We start from the raw sequence: 23,295 nt of genomic DNA on the forward strand, positions 1-23,295 counted from the left end.
ATTTTTAAAGTACATCTAAAAAATTTATAAATGTTTTAGAGATATTAAATTGCAAATATTTGAAGTCTATCCTATTTAAATTTTGAGGGTGGCACGGTGGCTCAGTGGTTATAACTGGCACCTTACAGCAAGAAGGTTGCTGGTTCGAGTCCCAGCTGGCCCAGTTGGCTTTTCTTAGTGGAGTTTGCATGTCCTCGCTGTGTTGGTGTGGGTTTCCTCCGGGTGCTCCTGTTTCCGCCACAGCACAAAGACATGCGCTGTAGATGAATTGAATAAACTAAATTGGCCGTAGTGAATAGGTGTGCATGTGAGAGTGCAGTTTCCCAGTACTGGATTGCAGCTGGAAAGGCATGCACTGCGTAAAACATGTGACGGATAAATTGGTGGTTCATTCCGCTGTGGTGACCCCTGATTAATAAAGGGACTATGCCGAAAATAAATAAATAAATGAATGAATGAATGTTTAGGCACACACATAGGGGCAGATTTAGTGATTTGGGTGCCTTAAGTAATTCCAGCCACAGGGCCCAAAAGCACTAACCTACTCCTTTTGTATTTATTTATTTGTTTGTTTGTTTGTTTTGCTGTCTTTCTCTTATATACTCAATCTTCTTTTCTACATCTTGTTTTCTACAAATCCAAAACCAACTAAAAATAATAAATAAATTGTTTCATTTTTAAAACTAAGTCTTTATCTAATTTGACTGCTGAACTGCTTCATTCGCAGGTAGCAAAGAATTCTGGCCCAGATTTGGCATAAATCATCCGGCACTGGCATACAGCATGTGGGTCAAACATGGCCCTGGTTTGGCAGAGGTGGCACCGTCTTTAAGGCAGCATACAATACTTGGGCCAGATGTAAAATGTAGTATTTGGCCCAGATGTTAATAGTTGATATGTGGGCAATGTAAGTTTGGCATTTCTTGACCCACTTTTAAAATAAATTATTTTCAAATAAAGGAAAAAAAATCCACCAATCAGGTTGCTTCGAGATAAAGCACGCCCAAAGTATGCCTAAAGTGCAATGATTCATGGGTTTATCAATTTCATTGCAGTCGTGACAGACCAACATGTCTGGCCCAGTTTAGGCTCAGTTAAGGGTTATTATCTTGGCTGAGACTTGACCCAGATATGATCCATGTTTTGCGCTTGTCTGGAAGCCAGACTTTGTCCAGTCATGTATTGTAATTCACTGTGGCATGTGGGCCAAGCAAAAGCTGATTGTGTGGGCCAGAGCTGGGCCAGAGATATTTTGCTCTGTGGGTTATTGGGGGTGGAAGACAAATTTAGGAAAGAAAACAATGTTATATATATATATATATATATAATTATATATATATATATATATTTAATTTTAGACCCCAAATTTCCTGGGGCCCTAAGTGCCAGCTTACCTCGCTTATTGGTTAAATACACCCCTGCACACACACGCACACACACAAATATATATAGGCTATATTATTATTAGCCTACCCAATTCACCTATAGCGCATGTCTTTGGACTGTGGGAAACCGGAGCACCCAAAGGAATCCCACGCCAACACAGCGAGAACATGCAAACTCCACACAGAAATGCCAACTGACCCAGCCGAGGCTCAAACCAGCGACCTTCTTGCTGTGAGGCAATTGTGCCACCCATTGCGCCACTGTGATGCCAATTATTATTATTTTTTTTTTTTATATTCTGACTAAGGACAGTTGAATGTGCTGGCCAGTTTGTTATTTTTACTTAATAAGTTACACTAGGCTACAGTTTTTAATTTAAAACTTTTTTTCTAATGATTCATTCATTCATTCATTTTCATCTGCTTTTCCGGGGCCAGGTCGCGGGGGCAGCAGTCTTAGGAGAGAACCCCAGACTTCTCTTTCCCCAGACACTTCCTCCAGCTCCTCCATGGGGATCTCGAGGCATTCCCAGGCCAGCCGAAAGACATAGTCCCTCCAGCATGTCCTGGGTCTTCCCTGAGGCTTCCTCGTGGTGGGACATGCCTGGAACACCTCCCTAGGTAGATATCCGAAACAGAGGCCTGAGCCACCTCAGCTGACGTCTCTCGATGTGGAGGAGCAGCGGCTCTACTCCAAGCTCCTCCTGGGTAACAGAACTCCTCACTCTATCTTTACTCTATTTTTAATGGCCCATTCACATGGAGCATCAGCGTCAACACTTCCCATTCACTTTGAATAGGTGACGTCAAGCGTTGTCGAACTGAATTGTGGGTCTGTCTGTGCTGCTTCAGAGGCGTTGCTCACTGCAGAAGTTGGGACTTTCTCAACTTTTCAAGCGCCAATAGAAGAGTCAGCCAATCAGATCGCTGTATGCAAATACCCCAGCTCAGACAGTAGCCAATTGCTGACTAATTTCATTGGCTGATGCTGCTATGACGATCGCGTCAGCCCCAACTTCAGACACCCCCTCTGTCAGGCGTTGACGCTGAAGACCCTTGTGAATCGCCCGTAAGGGTGCGCCCTGCCACCCTGCGAAGGAAACTCATTTCGGCCACTTGTATCCAAGATCTTGTCCTTTTGGTCATGATCCAAAGCTCATGACCATAGGTGAAAGTAGATTGACCGGTAAATAAAGAGCTTTGCCTTTTTTTCTAATGATATATGATGTAATAAATTTCTTAAAAACAAATTTTTGTCATATTTCTTTATTCTAAATATTTAGGAAACAATTTTGGTACATCAAAAAGTGTGGCTATGATGACCACCCAACTAGCTTATTAATTTAATAAATTCTGCTAAAAATAGAGCTTAAAATGTCACCTAAATACAGTATTTAAATCTCATAATTAAATAGAAAATGAGGCTAATAACTGCAAAAAGGGCCACTTTTGGAAAATAAAGAACCACCCCTTTTAGCACGCTGGCTACGGGCCTGTCACAGTATTTCCTAACATATTATTTCTTCTGGAGGAAGTCTCATTTCTTTTATTTTTCTTTTATTTATTTTATATCAGTTTATACATTTAAGTCTTTAAATTGAACTTTAAGCTGAATATATCTTACAAAATAACTGCTAAAATATTATGAAATGTCATCATGACAAAGATTAAACAAAGAAATGACTTATTAATACTATCATCTTTGTAAATATGTGTTGAAAAAACTCTAAAATATATTAAAAGAATAAAAAATTCACAGGAGGGCTAATAATTCTGACCTCGACTGTAGATCTAGAAAAATATACAAATTAAAACACTTGATAGTCATGTATCTCAAAGAAGCAGTACTTTATATAAAGCAAAAACAACAACACACACATAAACTATTATTCTAGTGTGCAATGCAGCTTTCCTCGCCCTGGTTCCTCTTTCTGGTTATCCGCTTCTCAGCTCTCGCGAGAACACACGCGTCACTCTCTTACTACCCTTCAACCCCACTTCTCGCGAGATCTCCGGGGATTGTGTTGTGTGTTAGAGGGAGTGGGAGAGGAGGGTGAGGGGTACCCACAAAGATGTTGCGTGATTTTTGGGAAATTTATTTATTTAAATAAAAATGGCCGCCGCAGAGAGCGGAGAGGAGAGACTGTAAGTGTGAATCGCATCCATTCCCATTGTCACGGATTCCAATGTCAGGCGTCGCGAGCGGCGATGGCGTAGGCTTTTTTTTGATCGTCGCTGTGATATTTTGTCAGGCTGAAGGGGGGGAAATGTTAGCCGCTAGCCCGCGAAGGCGTTGAGAATACGTCACTCGTATTTCTCCCGCTCTTTTTCCACGATAAGCGGACACTTTGTGCGGCGCGCTTTAGTGCGGTGTGTGTGTTTTTGCTGTCGTTTTCTGACGCGACTCCAAAAATTCCTCTGAAATCCGGAGCAGAGGGGCTGCCCGGGGCTTTGGACGCACACATGTTTTGTTTTGCTGATATTAGCAGCTCAATTCTGAGGGTAGCTGTCAAAAACAGCAGGCTGAAGTAAGTTAGCTTGCTTATGGCGCTGCAGGACGATTTGCTCCAGATATATTTACTCGTCCTGGAGTGGACTTGCGCTTAGAAATGAGGTTATTGTGGTGTATAGGTAGCTCTCTGCATCATCAGGTACCAAGTTTGCATATGCAAGCATTAAGTTGGCCAGTGTGTTATTTCTCTGATGTCACTGTACTGTGTCTCTGTTATTTCTGCTCATTTTGCCCCTGCAGCGTGCAAACTGAACAACTCCAGGTGCAAAACACTGTTCATGTTGTTGTTCTTCTGGCATCACTAAAATAGACAGTGAGCTTGCATTAGCTATGCACAAGGCACTCCCATGTGAGAGCTGCGACTGGTGATATTGTTGTGCTGACTTCCGGTAGCCAGCTAACAGATCTAGCAGCATCATATTTGTCTCTTTATCAGTGTGTGTGGACTGTGGGGTTTTGCACAAACTGAGTGACGTGCATGACCCTGGTTCGTGGTTGCACACACACACTTAAGCCATGTCTAGAAAGCTAAACTTGCATCCTGTACAACTTCTTCCTGCGTAGTATGCTTTATGAATTCAATGCAAGGCTCGTTTGGTGTGCTTGATATATTTAGGTTGTCAGACATGGGATATTTTAGAGATTTAACCAAAACAGAATGACATTAAAGTTTAGCTGTGGAATAAGACAAGCTGAATTTACACAGAGTATAAAATATTTGTAAAGTGCAACAGATGTACAGTTATTTTTTTCTTTGTTAGAGCATTATACTTCACGATTTAAACAACCATCTATGAGGTGAATCACATTATAAACATTTCAATTCAATGTCAGACAGAAAGATATTGGTGCCAGACTGTATATTGAGGTAAAATTAGATTTATATTCACACATTCAGACTTTATCTTGCATATAATTTCAGAAAAGTATTGTGAATAGTGAAATCATGTTAGCAGTTATTGACTAACAAAGTACAACATTGTTCACTGTCAAATAAATAGTGCTAATGTTGTTTTGAAGTCATACTTGCATGTGATTTCAGACCAAATATTCAAAGCACCATGATAAACAATATAGGGCACATGTTACAAGTTGACAGAGAACAAATGTAAGAGTATAAAACCAACCTTAACTCAATAGACTGTAGGGTTGCGCAATATATCGTTTCAGCATCGATACTGAAGCCATTTAGGCACCATAAATGAAATGTTTGTAGCCTAAATGTGAATTGTACATTATATAATTATTTACTCAATTAATACGACACAGTGTTATTATTATAATTATTCAGTTCTTACTTAATTTTTGCTTCTGAATAGTGTTTGACTCACCAGAAAAATTATAAATCATTGTTTATTTGCATCTTTTCTCTGAGTTTTAAATGATATTTTTTGCAGAAACGCTCCCCTACAGAATCATCCTAATTGATCTAAAATTCTGAACTCTTTACAAGCTATTTAAGTCATCTGCTGAAATTGCATTTATATCGCAATATATATGGAAGTGAATGAATATATTGCAATGTCAGTTTTTTCCAATATCGTGCAGCCCTATTATATATCATGATTTACATCAGTGAATCACATTATAAACATTTATATTCAATGTCAGACAAAGATAATTGTGCCAGACTATATATTGAGGTAAAATTGGATTTATATTCACACATTCAGACTTTCTCCTCAATATAATTTCAGAAAAGTATTCTGAATAGTGGAATCATATTAGCAGTTATCGACTAGCAAAGTACAACATTGTTCACTGTCAAATAAATAGTGCTAATGTTGTTTTGAAGTCATACTTGCATGTGATTTCAGACCAAATATTCAAAGCACCATGATAAACAATATAGGGCACATGTTACAAGTTGACAGAGAACAAATGTAAGAGTATAAAACCAACTTTAACTCAATAGACTGTAGGGTTGCGCAATATATCGTTTCAGCATCGATACTGAAGCCATTTGGGCACAATAAATGAAATGTTTGTAGCCTAAAGTTGAATTGTACATTATATAATTATTTACTCAATTATTACAACAGTGTTATTATTATAATTATTCGGTTCTTACTTAATTTTTGCTTCTGAATAGTGTTTGACTCACCAGAAAAATCATAAATCATTGTTTATTTGCATCTTTTCTCTGATTTTTAAATGATATTTTATGCAGATACGCTCCCCTACAGAATCATCCTAATTTATCTAAAATTCTGAACTCTTCACAAGCTATTTAAGTCATCTGCTGAAATTGCATTTATATCACAATATATCGAACTTAATGAATATATTGCAATGTCAGTTTTTTCCAATATCGTGCAGCCCTATTATACATCACCATTTACATCAATGAATCACAATATGAACATTTGAATTCAATGTCAGACAGAAAGATAATGGTGCCAGACTGTATATTGAGGTAAAATTGAGTTTATATTCACACATTTAGACTTTCTCCTCAATATAATTTCAGAAAAGTATTGTGAATAGTGAAATCATGTTAGCAGTTATTGACTAACAAAGTACAACATTGTTCACTGTCAAATAAATAGTGCTAATGTTGTTTTGAAGTCATACTTGCATGTGATTTCAGACCAAATATTCAAAGCACCATGATAAACAATATAGGGCACATGTTACAATTTGACAGAGAACAAATGTAAGAGTATAAAACCAACCTTAACTCAATAGACTGTAGGGTTGCGCAATATATCGTTTCAGCATCGATACTGAAGCCATTTGGGCACAATAAATGAAATGTTTGTAGCCTAAAGGTGAATTGTACATTATATAATTATTTACTCAATTAATACAACAGTGTTATTATTATAATTATTCGGTTCTTAATTAATTTTTGCTTCTGAATAGTGTTTGACTCACCAGAAAAATCATAAATCATTGTTTATTTGCATCTTTTCTCTGAGTTTTAAATTATATTTTATGCAGATACGCTCCCCTACAGAATCATCCCAATTGATCTAAAATTCTGAACTCTTTACAAGCTATTTAAGTCATCTGCTGAAATTGCATTTATATCACAAATATGTCGAACTGAATGAATATATTGCAATGTCAGTTTTTTTCCAATATCGTGCAGCCCTAATATATATCATCATTTACTTCAGTAAATCCCATTATAAACATTTGAATTGAATGTCAGACAGAAAGATAATGGGGCCAGACTGTATATTGAGGTAAAATTGGATTTATATTCACACATTCAGACTTTCTCCTCAATATAATTTCAGAAAAGTATTCTTTGCAAATTCTGAAGAGTGAAATCATGTTAGCAGTTATCGACTAGCAAAGTACAACATTGTTCACTGTCAAATGAATAGTGCTAATGTGGTTTTGAAGTCATACTTTCGTGTGATTTCAGACCAAATATTCAAAGCACCATGATAAACAATATAGGGCGCATGTTACAATTTGACAGAGAACAAATGTAAGAGTATAAAACCAACCTTAACTAATAGACTGGAGGGTTGCGCAATATATCGTTTCAGCATCGATACTGAAGCCATTTGGGCACAATAAATGAAATGTTTGTAGCCTAAAAGTGAATTGTACATTATATAATTATTTACTCAATTAATACGACAGTGTTATTATTATAATTATTCAGTTCTTACTTAATTTTTGCTTCTGAATAGTGTTTGACTCACCAGAAAAATCATAAATCATTGTTTATTTGCATCTTTTCTCTGAGTTTTAAATGATATTTTATGCAGATACGCTCCCCTACAGAATCATCCTAATTTATCTAAAATTCTGAACTCTTTACAAGCTATTGGTCATCTGCTGAAATTGCATTTATATCACAATATATCGAACTTAATGAATATATTGCAATGTCAGTTTTTTCCAATATCGTGCAGCCCTATTATACATCACCATTTAAATCAATGAATCGCATTATAAACATTTGAATTCAATGTCAGACAGAAAGATAATGGTGCCAGACTATATATTGAGGTAAAATTGGATTTATATTCACACATTCAGACTTTCTCCTCAATATAATTTCAGAAAAGTATTCTGAAGAGTGAAATCATGTTAGCAGTTATCGACTAGCAAAGTACAACATTGTTCACTGTCAAATAAATAGTGCTAATGTTGTTTTGAAGTCATACTTGCCTATGATTTCAGACCAAATATTCAAAGCACCATGATAAACAATATAGGGCGCATGTTACAAGTTGACACTGAATGAATGTACGAATTTAATATTAACTTTACCTCAATAGACTGTAGGGTTGCACAATATATCGTTTCAGCATCAATATCACAATGTGCGCGTCTGCAATGTTGCAAAATCATAATGTGTGTGGATATGTAGTTGGAATAATAGTTGACCAGACTTTAGAGTTAACACAGTGAGGTAATTTAATATTTCAAATAGGGCTGCACAATATATCGTTTCAGCATCGATATCGCAATGTGATCATTCGCAATAGTCACATCGCGAGCATACGCAAAGTTATATGAATTATAATTTATCATTTAAATATGTTTTTGATGCCTGTGATTTTATAATGACCTTAAAAGCATTGAGGTATAATAAAATGGACCATTTGTAACTTTAACAACGATTCATTTTATTGAATTATTTTTATTTTTATCATTCAGTTACTGTACTTGAATACTGTTAGACTCGGAAAACGATAACACTTTATTTCAATTGTATCTTCTTCTTGATTGTATTTATAGATTGTTACTCCTGAAAATACTTACAACACATGCAAATACAGAAACGCTTTGCTAGTAGCACAGACTATAGTGAAAATGTGTCTGGGGACCCCAAAAAGTTTATCGATTGTTTATTAGATTTTATGGAGATGCACTCCCACTGCAGAATCATCCCAGTCGATCTAGAAAATCATAAATCATTGTTTATTTGCATCTTTTCTCTGTTATATTTAACTTGTCATTTTTTAAATGATATTTTATGCAGATACTCTCCCCTACAGATTAATCCCGATCAATCTAAAATTATGAATTCCTCATAAGCTATTCAATTCATCTGCTGAAATTGCATTTATACCGCACATTTCCAATATCGTGCAGCCGTAATAGACTGGTATGCCTACCTAATGGCTTTAGTGAGGGGCAGAACTACAATCCCACAAAGTCATTGCTAATGTAATGACAAACAAAAAGAAGGATTATAAAACTTATCTGCTTGTAAAGTCATGACATATCGAATACTGCTTCCGCATCCAAGCCGCTTCTCATTTAAATTTGAGAAAATATTCGTTTATGACCACTTTTTAGTCATAGAAAGTGCACACATTAAAGTGAATTTGATATAAAATCATGGTGTACACAACAGTCTCTCGACTTGCTGCACCACAGTCATCAATATTTTAACAATTTATATAAAATAATCACTTACTGGACATCGGATATTAGGCATGGACATATATATTGTGATCGTGATTTTCGAAAGTATTACATCACTTTAGAAACGTTTATTGTTACCATCTGTAGAGTTACCCCATACAGTTTGATAGAGCACTTGGACCCGGAAGCCGATTCGCATGGCATCACACTTAACAAGCGGATAAAGTTGTTGTTTGTTTCTATAGTAACAGTATATTTCAACTTTATTACAAAATATGCATATACAAACGAGTATTAAAATGATTTGAGATGCATAATTTGTGGTGCACCGGTGCTTTATGGGAGTTGGAAGAGCTTAAGTTGTATTTTGCCGCTGTTTGTTCAATGCTTATTCACTAGTTTTTTTTACATATTTTTTTTTATTTACCTTTTTATAAGTGTTCTTTCAGATCCCAAATTTTGCACTTTATTGTCATGGCTCAAAACTAAGCTCAAGTAAAAATAGCTAGAAGCTCATTTGTTTTCAAAAGTCTTTTCAGATAGTTGTTCATGCCAGTTAATTGTTAAATGTTGGTTGTGATTTAATCATACCTGTTTTAAAATCTCTACATTAGGAGCTGCATAATGCAGATATTGATTGTTTTCTGATATGCGATACACTTTGTCATGTAAATGTGGTTTTTGTGATAACCATCCGCAACAGTGCCTCGTTAAGTTTCTATTTTAGAAACAGTTTCTATTTCTGCGACATCACGGCTGAACGGCAGCGTGAACAACAAACATTAATTACCTCAGGTGTTGATTGTGAGCTTTTTTCTTTGTTGAATGTTACCATTGTGAGTTTGAACACCATTTTAAAAGCCATTTATTGTCATACTGACAATAAAACAACCAGCAAACAAGTAGTATGAAAACAAACGATTGAAATGTGAACTCAGAGCAAACCAACAACATCAGTTCATCTTTATTTCAATAGTGCTTTTGTAGATTGTAGATTTGATGGACACAATAAAGTCCAGTTTTCAGAGTTGAAGTTCAGTTTAGTTCAGTTCATTGTGGTTTAATTTTCACCGTTGAAAGTCCAAACACTGAAGAGCAAATCCATTGATGTGCAGCTCCACAGTCCCAAAGCAAGCAAGCAAGCCAGTGACAACAGTCACTCAGCTTGTACTTAATGTAATGTAACCAGTGCGTTGTTTTCCACTTCTGAATGTTTTTGGTATTTAAATGTTTGTCGTGTCTTGTTTGGTATGGACTGAATTGCATCTTAACGCGTGTTGTTACACTGTAAATAATAGTTTTACACAATTAATTTGTTTTGGGACAACATCAAGCAATTACCCAGAAAACAATTTTGTTTAATAGACGTCTAACAGACATCTAAATGTAGACAGCTTGGCTGAAACAAGACTAAACTTGGGCTGTCAGTGAAAATCTAATAGACATCTAAGAATACCCCAAAACTAGACTAATCGTTAAATAGACAGATTAGACAGAGTTTGTATGTGCAGTCATTTATTTCTGTTTATTTAATAACTAGTCTAATTTTGGCCTATTCTTCCACTGAAAAAAATTATTCAAAGATAATTCCTTGGATTTACTAAATTTTTTCACGTTAAGTGGTTGTAAATAATTAATTTAAACTGAATTTAAACGAACAAATTAAGTTGAACATTGCTCAATTTAATTTGTTTGTTTAAATTCAACACAAATAAATTGTGTGCAACAGTTTTGCATGCAACACTTTTTTCTGTGTAGACGTCTATTAGATTTTCACTGAAAGCTCAGATTTAGCCTTGTTTTAGCCAAGACAACTGTTTAGACATCTATTAGACATCTATTAGACATCTTTCAAAAACAAAAAATGCTTGTTGGGTAAGTTAACTTATTAGTTTTTACAAATTTAAGCAGATTGAACATAAAACAATTAAGTTGTCCCAAAAAAAACAACAATAAAGAATTGTGTTGTTTCAACTCATTTAAAATGTGTAGCTTGAACAAACACCAAACATAGTTTTTGAGTGTATGCCGTAAAAAATACAGGGTTCCACACAATCCATTTATGTTGTCCCAACACAAATCGATTAAATTAATTGTTTTTGACAAATTTACGTGGATTAAACATAAAACAATTAAGTTGCCCCCCCCCCCCCCCCCAAAAAAAAAATCAAGAATTGTGTTCATTCAGATTATTCTAAATAAGTAGTTTGAACTAAGGCTGCAAGATATTGGAAAAATCTGACATTGCAATATTTTATTTTAATGCAATATATATTGCAATATGAATATAATTTCACCAGAGGATTTGAAAAGCTTCATTTGGAAAGACTTCATTAATTTAGCTTGACTGGGACGATCAAGTCTTTTTCTATGCAGTGTGTTTTCATAAATTACAAACTAAAATACATAAATAAACGGTGCTTTATGGTTGTCTGGGCAGTCTTAACAGCATTCAAGTACAGAAATTGATCCATTAAATGTAAAATAGCATGGTCATCATTGAATAAATAATTAGAAAATAATAATATCTTTGTGTTTTAATGTTTAATAAATAATCTAATTCTGCAATATGATTATTGCTGATACACACATTGCGAAATCGATGCTCAAATAATATATTGTTCAGCCCTAGTTTGAACAAGAACAGTTATTATTTTGAGTGATGTAAGGTTCAAGGCCTTCGCTGCCTCCTATGAAGCTTTTACTTAGTCCGAAATTGTACAGTCAACTTTCACAATAAAAAATTTAATTATGACCAATACTAATTAACTTCATCATTATTCTTTAATTGGTCTGCCACTAACAAAGTTACAACTTACAGAAACAATATGATGTGGTGGTGTTCATTTGTGTTCATCTCCTAAATGGGTAGTTCGTACATAAGTTCAATTCTATATAATATTCCATGGCTAATGAACAGATTACTTTATCTAGACCAAATGAACTTGTACCGGCCCTAACAATTAATTACTATAGCACACAAAACAGGATAAAGGTATTAATGCTTAAATGTACACACAAAGCAATGAGATTTTAATGCATTAAGAAGATTTTTATTTTACAATCTCGTGACTGGACTTTCACAATGTTTAATCAGCGTCTTCAGCAATTTTATGAATGGTTATCTCATCTTGGGATTTGACAAATATTAAGACACAAATATTCCATGTGGTTTCTCATGTAGCATTAGGTCATGGCAGTTGCATTTGTAGTATCTGAAAAATATAAAAGCTATTAGGAATGCAGAAGTTTCAGAACATGTGAACATCCCAAAATTGTTTGTTCAGCAACGTTGATGAATGGATGTGTTTTATTTCAAGACAGGTTTTTACTGAAAGAATTTGAATGTTGAGTCTTTCCATATTTTCTAGGACTATTTTAAAGTTAAAGAAAGACTTGTTAGAGTTTAATCTTCATTCTAGTTTAAAGATTTAGAAGAGTTTCATGTAATGCTTTGAGTTTTGAGATTACCACCTTGCAGAAGCACCCAAGGGTGTTGGCAGCTTAATTAGCAAAAATGCAGTTTATTGTAGGGCTGGGCGATATGGCAAAATTGCAATCTTAATTCATTATTTTCCATATTGAACAATAACGATATACATTTCGATATCAGTTGTTAATTCTTCCAGATTTAAAAGTGTATCTCAACAATGACTCACAAATTAGAGGGTCCATTAAATGGCATAACCTATTTTCACTGGCCGATCATTTTTGTCAGCCAAAAATTTGGTGCATCTCTATTATCAACACACTTCTAGATTCCCATTGTTTCACATTTCTGCTGTGTGATTGGCTCTTAGATCAGTAAAGAGTAAAAAATTGCAGAGCTTTTCATTGTTATTGACATAAACTTTATTGCGATTCAATACAATATTGTTTATCAGCCCAGCCCTAATTGGTTGCTTTGCTCAGTGAGCAATAACTGTCCAAAAATGAGTTTTAAGATCAGTCTCAATCAACTGTATATGTAATATGCTTAAAAATATCTCTTTTAGTTCAGTTTAGACTTTGAAATGTGCAACACATAATAGACATACATGATATTATCAGACCTTTGAGTTTAAGTTAAATAAAAATACAAATCAATGTATATAAACTTTTATTTGATAAAATCATGTTGCACCAACTCAATTTCATTTAATTGTGTAAATAGCTTTTTTAGTTGGTGCTAAACAAATGTACTGAATGGAAATCCTGCCCTTAATTAAAGTTCATCCAATGAGTTATTTTTTGAGTGTAGATAAACAATATTAAAATGAAATCAGACAAGGTAATTGTAAACAGTTGTTTTTGGTTTTCTCTTGTATCCATTTATTTAGTTTTACCATACGCTTGATGCTGAGAGTTCTTCATTTTATGCTGCCAGTCCTTTAATGTGTCACCAAGCATTCATAATATAACTCTCAACCCACTATATAAGACTATACCAACATTGCTACTCATTCATTGAAGTTATTGACTAGTTATTGGTAGTAAAAAACATTAAAATGATGTTCACTGCACTTTATTCACATATGATGAAATATAAAGGTAGATTAAGATTGGAAACATGTTTGATTATCATCGCTGTTTTGCTACAATCTAATTTACAAGTTATTGTTTATTAATAATGTATTATTTCCACTGGAAAATTTCTTTTTTAAATAAGCAGCTTTAAATTAAATAACTCAAGTCAAACATAAGCTACATTTGGAAAAATTGGCAACATTTTTCCTTAACTTAGTCCCTTTACTAATCAGGGGTCGCCACAGCAGAATGAACCGCCAACTTATCCAGCATATGTTTTACACTGCGGATGCCCTTCCAGCTGCACCCAGTACTGGGAAGCACCCATACACTCTTGCATTCACACACATACACTACGGCCAATTTAGTTTCTTCAGTTCACCACTAGCGCATGTCTTTGAACTGTCGGGGAAACCAGAGCACCCGAAGGACGCAAACATGGGGAGAACATGTAAACTCCACACAGAAACACCAACTGACCCAGCCGGGGCTTGAACCTTGCTTTGAGGCGACAGTGCTAACCACTGAGCCACTGTGTTGCCTTCACAAAATTCTACCGAGGTTTATGACATGAATGCTTAATCTCTAAGACCTTAAAAAAATTTATTGTTTGTGGATTCTGCTTTTGGAATATAGATGTTGCTCTTTACTAAAACTTGAAACTGGCCAAATTGAATTGTGGGAAGTGGTCCTTCACATAGGTAGTTCTGACTTTATAATTTGTGTATGCCTGCTATACTTCAATCATATGCAGTCTATATTAGGGCTGTGCGATATTGTACAAATCTGACATTGCGATATTTTGTTTTAATGCGACTGTTGCAGTATAAACAAATATAATTAGCTCTATTTGGAAAGATTTCATTCATTTAGATTGACTGGGATGATCAATATTGTTTCTGTGCAGTGCATCTGCATAAATTATAATAAATTACAAGCAGAAATAAATAAATAAACAGTGCTTTATGGTTTTCTGGGCAGTCTAACAACATTCAAGTTCAGAAATTGAACAATAAAATGTTAAATATCATGGTCATCATTGTATAAATTAGGCATGGGCCGGTATAAGATCCTGACGGTATGATAAACTTGGATAAAAATATCACGGTATTGTGATTACTGCTCTAATATATATATAATTTTTTAAATGTCTGGTTAAAAAAAACAAAACCTTTTTCCCCTTTAATAACAATAAATTCGATTTTTTGAAATATTTATGAAATTTTGGAGCAGTAAACACGTCAGGCTAAATAATTCAAATGAATCATTGACTTCTGCTGTCTTCATTAGTTTTAAAAACAGGGATTTCTTTACAATTTAAAAAGGCATCTTTGGATATTTTTTTCTGCTTGAGATACTGTTGTCCAAAACAAAAAAAATGTAAATAAAAAATCTTACACCTACCTTAGGAACGGTATAGCAGAAAATGTAGGTGGTTTTAAAACCTCTTTTTAAACCACGGTATACCTTGAAAACGGTTATCGTCACATACCTAGTATAAATAATAATAAAACTAAATTTAATATGTTCATCTTTTATTCTTTAATTAGCAATTTAATCCTGCAATGTAATTATTGCAGAAACACACATTGCAATATCAATGCTGAAGCAATATATTGTTAAGAACTAGTATGTATATTAATAACGAGGCTTATTGGAAATAAAATACACACTTTTGTAACTCTATGATATATATATATATATATATATATATATATATATATATATATATATATATATATATACATACATACATACATACATACATACATACATACATACATACATACATACATACATACATACATACATACATACATACATACATACATATATTTATTTATTTAAAAAATATATATTTATAGTAGCAATAAATACAGTACAGTGATTCCACTTAAGAGAGTGTACATTTCCGTTGCTAAACATTTTTCTCTTTTACAAACTATAAAGTAACAGAACACAATAAAAAACAAAGTTTCATAAAATAAAATATATGAAAATAACAGTAACAATAAAGTAGTAACAAATAATATCAATAACTAAATATACATAGGTCAGAAAGGGTCAAATCTTTATTTATTAACTCAACCAAAGTTCAGAAATGATCAACTGTAAATTCTTAATCTAAAGAGAGGATTAAGAGGGGGAGTGCAATGGGTCGTAAATTGAAAAATGTATGTTCTGTGGATGGCAATTAGGTAGTAATAATTTTATATTTCTACGAAGATTGGCTAGAGCAATCTAATGTAATCAGTGAACTTGGACCAGATATTTATAATGCATTGATTTGGAGTTGAAGGGAGAATGTAATTTTTTCCATCACATAAATATTATATACCGTCTCTAGCCGTTCTTGAGTTGTTGGAGATTCAGGAAGTAACCAGTGTCTTGTAAATGCTGTTTTGGCTGCAATTATTAAATTATTGGTAACTATGATATTTAATGCACATCTCTGTTGAATGCTTTTAGTGATGTTTTATAAACAAATTTTGGGAGGAGCATGAGCAGATATTTCAACAATTCTAACACATCATTGACAACCATTCTATTATCCAATCAGCATTAGACCAAACCCCCATAAATACCAAACTTGTCCTACCTTCATTATCTCACAACTTTAGCATCACCCCAATACCTCGCCTCTTAAACACTATTTATCTAGGGGGAGTGTTCTGGGGCCAGGCTAGACACTTCACTCGGACCCCAACGTCTCTCATTTTTCTGACAAGGGGAATAATACAAGTTGGGGTGTCTTTTCTGAGCTCAGAGCCTTCTCAGCATGCCAAATATGCTTTATTCTTCAAACATCTGTAAGTGTGAACACGTGAAAATGGACAGTTCACCTCAAAATGAAAATTCTGTCATCATTTACTCACTTTTTGATTGTTCCATATCTGTTCGCCCTTTTTTCTTTTGTAAAACACAAGATAGAAGAAGATAGAGGAAAGCTGGAAACCTGTAACCATTGGCTTCCAAATATCTTCTTTAGTGTTCAACAGAAGAAGAAAATGCAAGGTTTGGATACTTCAAGTTAAGTAAAAATTGAATATATTTTAATATTAGCATAAACTGTCCCTTTAAGGGACTAATTCATCCATTAAACCATGACAGTTACTTTTTTTGCAGACCGGTGGTGATCAGGTTATAAGATAACAGTGATTTGACTCAACTTTATTTACATGCTTAACTTTGATGATGTGTTCATCTGAATTTCTACACTTTATTATAGCTGAAAGTGACACAGCATTACAGCTTCTCAGATCTGTTACGTGGATTCAATCTTCACTCTGTCAGAGTAACTTTAAATGTTAGGAAAATGTCCTTTTATTAAATCTGGTTGTTATCGTGAACGTTTACTGAAGCTAAGGAGAATTAAAAAAAACTTCTATGTATTGTGGTAAGATATATATTTTCATTAAAAGCTTGCATTGTATGTTTATAATGTTTAATTGGTCATAATGTAAACACAAAAATATGAGTTTAGAGTAACCTCCAGACAAAAAGGTTTATTAGTGACCTCTTTTGTAAAAACGATGAAAGAGAAAAGAGCGTATCGTCTCCTTGAAGGACATGGCACAGACAAATGGGAAATTCCTCTGTTCTTTGAAAACAAAGTGATTCACCTCAACGTCAAGGTTTTACTAGACATGGGCCTCTCGTCTCATCCAGGGTGATTTCCACGCATTTCTGTATGCACAGTAGAAAACTAACAGAAAACATGCTTCTCGTGATGTTACGTGGTTGACACATTCTTGACCTCGGTTTCACATGACTGCCAAAGATGTTAAGATGCTAATTGCATCAGTTAAATTTGGTTAGTCAAGTTTTTCTTTTCACGAGTACTTTAAATTTACACATCTTGCCTGTTTGGTGGTAGCTTTTAATAGAGCTTATGTGATCTGGAAATGAGCTTGCTTTGAAGCCATAATATTGGGTTCATTATGGCAAACGTGTTAACGCAGAATTTTATGTTATCTTAAAGGAACCTTCAACTTTTTTGGAAATATTATATTTTTAAAATCACCTTAAAGTTAAACTGTTGAGTTTAATCAGTTTTGAATCCATTCAGCTGATTTCTAGGTCCGGTGGGAGCACTTTTAGCTTAGCTTAGCATAAATCATTGAATTGGATTAGACCATTAGCATTTCGCTCAAAAAATTCAAATAATTTTCCTATTTAAAGCTTGACTATTTTGTAGTTACATTGTGTACCAAGACTGACAGAAAATGATACAAATATCATACCATATATCAATTATATAATATCATTGTGCTTTCTGCAGTCATGGTACGGTAGCAAAGTTCCCTGAATATTATGCGAGAAAGAGAGAATAGTTCCTATCTATATCAGCCTAGAAAAATAACAACTTTTCATTTTCTGTTGGTCCTCTTTCTCAATGTAACAACAGAAGAGTCAAGCTTTTAATCAGAAAACATGGCAGACGTGTTAACACAGCATTTTTATGTATCGTTAAAGGAACACTCCACTTTTTTTTTAGGAAATATTAAATATTGAAAATATGAAGTTACCTAGAGTTAAACTGTTGAGTTGAACCGTTTTTCAATCCATTCAGCCGATTTTCATGTCTGGCGGGAGCACTTTTAGCTCAGCATAGCATAAATCATTGAATTGGACTAGACCATTAGCGTCTCACTCAAAAAGAGTTTTGATAATTTTATTATTTAGAGCTTGAATCTTTTGTAGTTACATCTTGTACTAAGACTGACAAAGAATAACAAAAATATCATCACCATATATCAATAATATATCACTGCGCCTGCTGCAGTCATGATACCACAGCAGTTTTTTTTATTATTACGCCAGAAAGAGAAAATAGTTCCTATCCATATCAGCCTAGAAAATTGAAACTTTTCATTTTCTGTTGGTCTTCATACACAATGTAACTACAAAAGTGTCAAGCTTTCAATCAGAAAACATGGCAAACATGTTAACACAGCATTTTTATGTATTCGTAAAAGAACAATTTTTTTTAAGGAAAATTTCATATTTTATAAATTACCTAGAGTTAAACAGTTTAGTTTAACCATTTTTCAATCCCTTCAGCTGATTTCCAGGTCTGGCGGGAGCACTTTTAGCTTAGCATGCATCATTGAATTGGATTAGACCATTAGCATCTTGCTCAAAAAAGAGTTTTGATAGTTTTTTTTATTAAAAGCTTGAATCTTCTGTAGTGAAATCTTACCATATATCAATAATATATCATTGCGCCTGCTGCAGTCATGATACCACAGCAAAGTTTTTTGATTATTACACCAGAATAAGAGTATAGTTCTTCTCCATATCAGCCTAGAAATAGCAACTTTTCATTTTCTGTTGTTCTTCATACACAATGTAACTACAGAAGAGTCAAACTTACAATCAGAAAATATTATGGCAAATGTGTTAACACAACATTTTAATACAATCCTAAAGGAACACTCCACTTTTTAAGGAAATATAAAATATTTTATAAATCACCTAGAGTTACACAGTTGAGTTTAACCATTTCTGAGTCCATTCAGCCAATGTTCATCCCTGGCGAGAGCACTTTTAGCTTAGCTTAGCATAAATCATTGAATTGGATTAGACCATTAGCATCTCCCTCAAAAAGAGTTTTGATGATTTTCTCATTTAGAGCTTAAATCTTTTGTTGTGACATCATGTACTGAGACTGACAGAGAATAATAAAAAAATCTTACCATATATCAATAATATATCACTGCGCCTGCTGCAGTCATACAGCACCAGTTTCTTGATTATTACGCCAAAAAGAGAGTATAAGAGTTGGGACAAAACTGGGAAATGTGAATGTGGAGATACGAATAACAGCAGAAGAGGCCTCAAGAAATAATAAGCACAGCAAGCAAAACTCTCATTCAGAAATCCTACATGATTATAATCAGAAAAGGACAGTCATTTTTAACCAGTAATGGCATTGGCTGGTAATGGCTCTGTTTGATTCTCTAATACAAAACTATGACTATTTATTTTAAAATTAAACTGAACTGATCAAACAAGGGTAACGTTTTCAACTCTTATGTTAATTGTTACACAATCCCTGCCAGATCGATACTCACCTTCAATATGAGATTCCTATCCATATCAGCTTAGAAAATTGCAACTTCTCAGTTTCTGTTAGTCTTCATACACGATGTAACTACAAAAGGGTCAAACTTACTATCAAAAAATTATCAAAACTTTTTATTATTATTTTTTGAGTGAGATGCTAATGGTCTAATCTGACTCAATGATTTATGCTAAGCTAAGCTAAAAGTGCTCCCGTCAGACCCGGAGATCGTCTGAATTGATACAAAAATTGTAAAACTCAACTATTTAACTCTGGGGGAGTTGTCAAATGAGCCTATTTCTCCAAAAAAGTGTTCCTTAAAATAAATACACATTTAGACATACAGCTGACTAGAATACAGACCCGTCAAACTGTCTCAGTGTGACACTTATTTTTTGTTGTTAGCAGAGGTGAGGACAAGAATGAAGAACAGGAGGGCTCAAAAGACAAGACGCAGAAGCATAAGAAAAGCAAAAAAGAACGTCACGATGTGGAAAAACTGGAGACCACTGTGTCTGTTCCTCCGCCCCCGTCTCTTTTTACGCAGAGGGATGTCGGACAGCAGGCAGAGGCAGGGAAGTCTGAACCTGTTGACCCTGAAGTTGGAGCTGCTCTTAGTGCTCCAGAATCTTCCGCATTGGCCAAGCAGCGGCGCTCCGTCATACGGGACAGAGGCCCAATGTATGAAGACCCTTCACTGCCTCAGGGCTGGACGCGCAAGCTGAAACAGCGCAAGTCGGGGCGCTCCGCTGGCAAATTTGATGTCTACCTGATCAAGTTAGTACAAGTTACAGGAAGTTTGCTTTTTAAGAGCAGCTGTGATGGTGTTTGTTTCATAGTATTGCACCCAAATCATGCACAAACAACACGTCAGTCATTATTAAAGTAATGGGAATTGAAGTGTCTGACTGTTCATTTTAAAGGAGGGTCATCGTGTTAAAACTGAAGCTTTTAATATGTTTTTGAGGTATTAATGCTTTTATTACGATATACAGGTTTATCGTGACGTTGACCTAAGCTGCAGAAAAGGTTACTTTATATGCAGGTATATTAAAAAAATGTTTGTGTGTATTGCTTTATTGTATATATTGAATATTTAGAGTAAGTAAATGTAAAAATAATTGCTAAGGATCTTATTAGCAAACGTTAGTTAATGCATTAACCTAATCAATAGTGTGAAATAGCCACGTTTATTACAGTATAAATTTATTAAAGGGGTGGTTCACAGTGTATTTTTAAGGCTTGGTTGTGTTTACAAGATGCAAAGCAATGTGTGCTCATGCTTCACTTGTAGACAATCACGTTATTTTTTCATATACCTCACTCAAATACAGCTACTCAGCTAACATGAAAACATCTGTCATTTTCCTAGTTCCTCTGAAAGGCCTGCCCTCAAGAGGCTCTGATGGGTTAGCTAACATAATGTACTGTGATTCGCAGATTGGCTACACGACACATTCCCTACAAGCATGCGCTATTGCACCGTGTAACAAGCCGTATCAGTTTACCTGAATCAGACAGAAAATGAAGAGCACACACCTGAACCTCACACCTGCTCTCTAAAATAAAATATGACGAGTGTCTTTCACATATATTTGGAATAAGCATGTGTAAGTAATATGAAACGTTCACATATCTTTTGCAAGTTTGTTATTTGAGATGTTGAACGCACGAAAAGCTGCCGCATAGAGAGACACTGAAAGTGGCCACATATAGAGTAACTGCACGCGCTGGTGAAGATTGTGGGTTTTATAGCGGTTTGACTGATAAATATGAATTTGTAGCTCAATTTTTGCCGTGCCAAACAGCATTTCCTGTTGTTTACATCCTCACTACAGTATACAGTTAACAGTAGAAACTGTGCATGTACTAGATAAATTTTAACAAATAAAATTACTTACAGGTTGTGGCTCACAATCCACAGCTTCGTCTGTTGGAGGAGTTTTATCCGAATGCAGCACTGAACTGAGAGAGATTCTGGAAGCTGTCCGTTGTCAAATGCTAGCTATATATTTTTTATAATTCTCTGGAACATAATTAAAATTAAACTGAAAGCACTTCTCTCTTTGTGTTGTGTCCTTTGGATGCCCAAATACAGAAGCAGAACAAGCTCTGTGGAAATAGCCGGGTTTGGACGGCATTTTAGCTTTCCCTGCTATAACATTACAGAACCTCTGGCCACACCCCTTCACTGCACGGGGTTTGTGCGCATGGTGAATATGCGTAACCTGTGATCTGTGATCTTGCGCTTGTGATCTCATTAACCCGGATGTATTTTTTTGTAGTCCCCAAATTCGTTAGCTGTAGGCTTTGCTAAGCGAACTCTGTAGAAGCCATAGTCTCCATTTGCATTGAACTTTGGGCGTATTACATTCAGAGATGTTGTTTATGTTCACACAGCTACATTACACATCAACTAAAGTTTTAAATATGATATCATAGTGGACCACCCCTTTAATGTTAGGTAAAATATACAGCATTTTATTGGTTATTAACTACATTTAATCGACCCAAACAAAGTCAGTTTTATACAACACTCCAAAAAAACGTTATTTATTTAACCCAATGGTTGAGTTAAAATATTTGGTGCTTTGTTGGGTTATTTTTAACCTTTATTTGGTTATTTATTAATAATTCAACAAGATGGGTAAAATTTTTGCTGCTTCGTTGGGTTATTTTTTAACCTTTATTGGGTTATTTATTTAATAACTCAACCTGTTGGGTTGAAATTTTTGAATTTCAAGAGTCAACTGATTCAACTGACACAGAACAGCTGTATTAATATGCATAGGTAATTTTGTTTTTGCATTGTGATGTTTATTTAAGCTCTAATGCAATAATATTGTTGTTGTTTTATTAATTTACCTCTCCGTGCCGTGTTTTTTATATTCATTTCACCAGCATTCTTAATTATTGATGATACAAACGTGCGCTTCAAAGCCAATCTATATTAAACAGATAAAAACGCTTAAGTGTCTGGAACTTAAAATGTAATGAAAATAAAGCGGTTTACACAGACATAATTATAAAATCAATAGTAATACTAGTAAAAATAGCAATAGTAATACCAAAATGGAAAAAAAATAACATTTAATCAAAATAACCCAATACATTGGTTTAAAATAACCCATAGTTGGGAAGGTGCTATAATAACCTATAGTTGGGTTATATGTTAGGGGTATTTTTAACTCAACTGTTTTAACTGAGTAATGTGTTGAATTGGGGCTGCAGCACAATCGCGTAGCACAATCGCCTCACAGCAAGACAGCAAGAAGGTTGCTGGTTCGAGCCCCGGCTAGGTTTCTGTGTGGAGTTTGCATGTTCTCCCCATGTTTGCGTGGGTTTTCTCCGGGTGCTCTGGTTTCCCCCACAAGTCCAAAGACATGCGCTATAGGTGAATTGGGTAAGAAAAAAAAAATTGTCCTTAGTGGATAAGTGTGAATGAGTGTGTATGGATGTTTCCTAGTGAAGGGTTGCAGCTGGAA

General features: G+C 34.7%; 1 protein-coding gene across 2 annotated transcripts in view; it reads left to right on the forward strand.

Annotated features, from left to right (window-relative positions):
- The first annotated feature begins 3,427 nt into the window (after positions 1 to 3,427).
- The window catches only part of mecp2 (methyl CpG binding protein 2), a 30,994-nt gene continuing 11,126 nt past the window's right edge, over positions 3,428 to 23,295 (forward strand). The window contains exons 1-2 of one of the 2 annotated variants that reach the window (XM_056464076.1): positions 3,428 to 3,530; positions 20,216 to 20,587. In XM_056464076.1, the coding sequence (XP_056320051.1) occupies positions 3,499 to 3,530; positions 20,216 to 20,587 (404 nt within the window). In that variant the 5' untranslated portion in view covers positions 3,428 to 3,498. The remainder of the gene's footprint in view (positions 3,531 to 20,215; positions 20,588 to 23,295) is intronic. The other variant, XM_056464077.1, reaches the window with a different exon arrangement.

Source organism: Danio aesculapii, chromosome 8 (genome assembly GCF_903798145.1).
Source record: "Danio aesculapii chromosome 8, fDanAes4.1, whole genome shotgun sequence".
Lineage (NCBI taxonomy): Eukaryota > Metazoa > Chordata > Actinopteri > Cypriniformes > Danionidae > Danio > Danio aesculapii.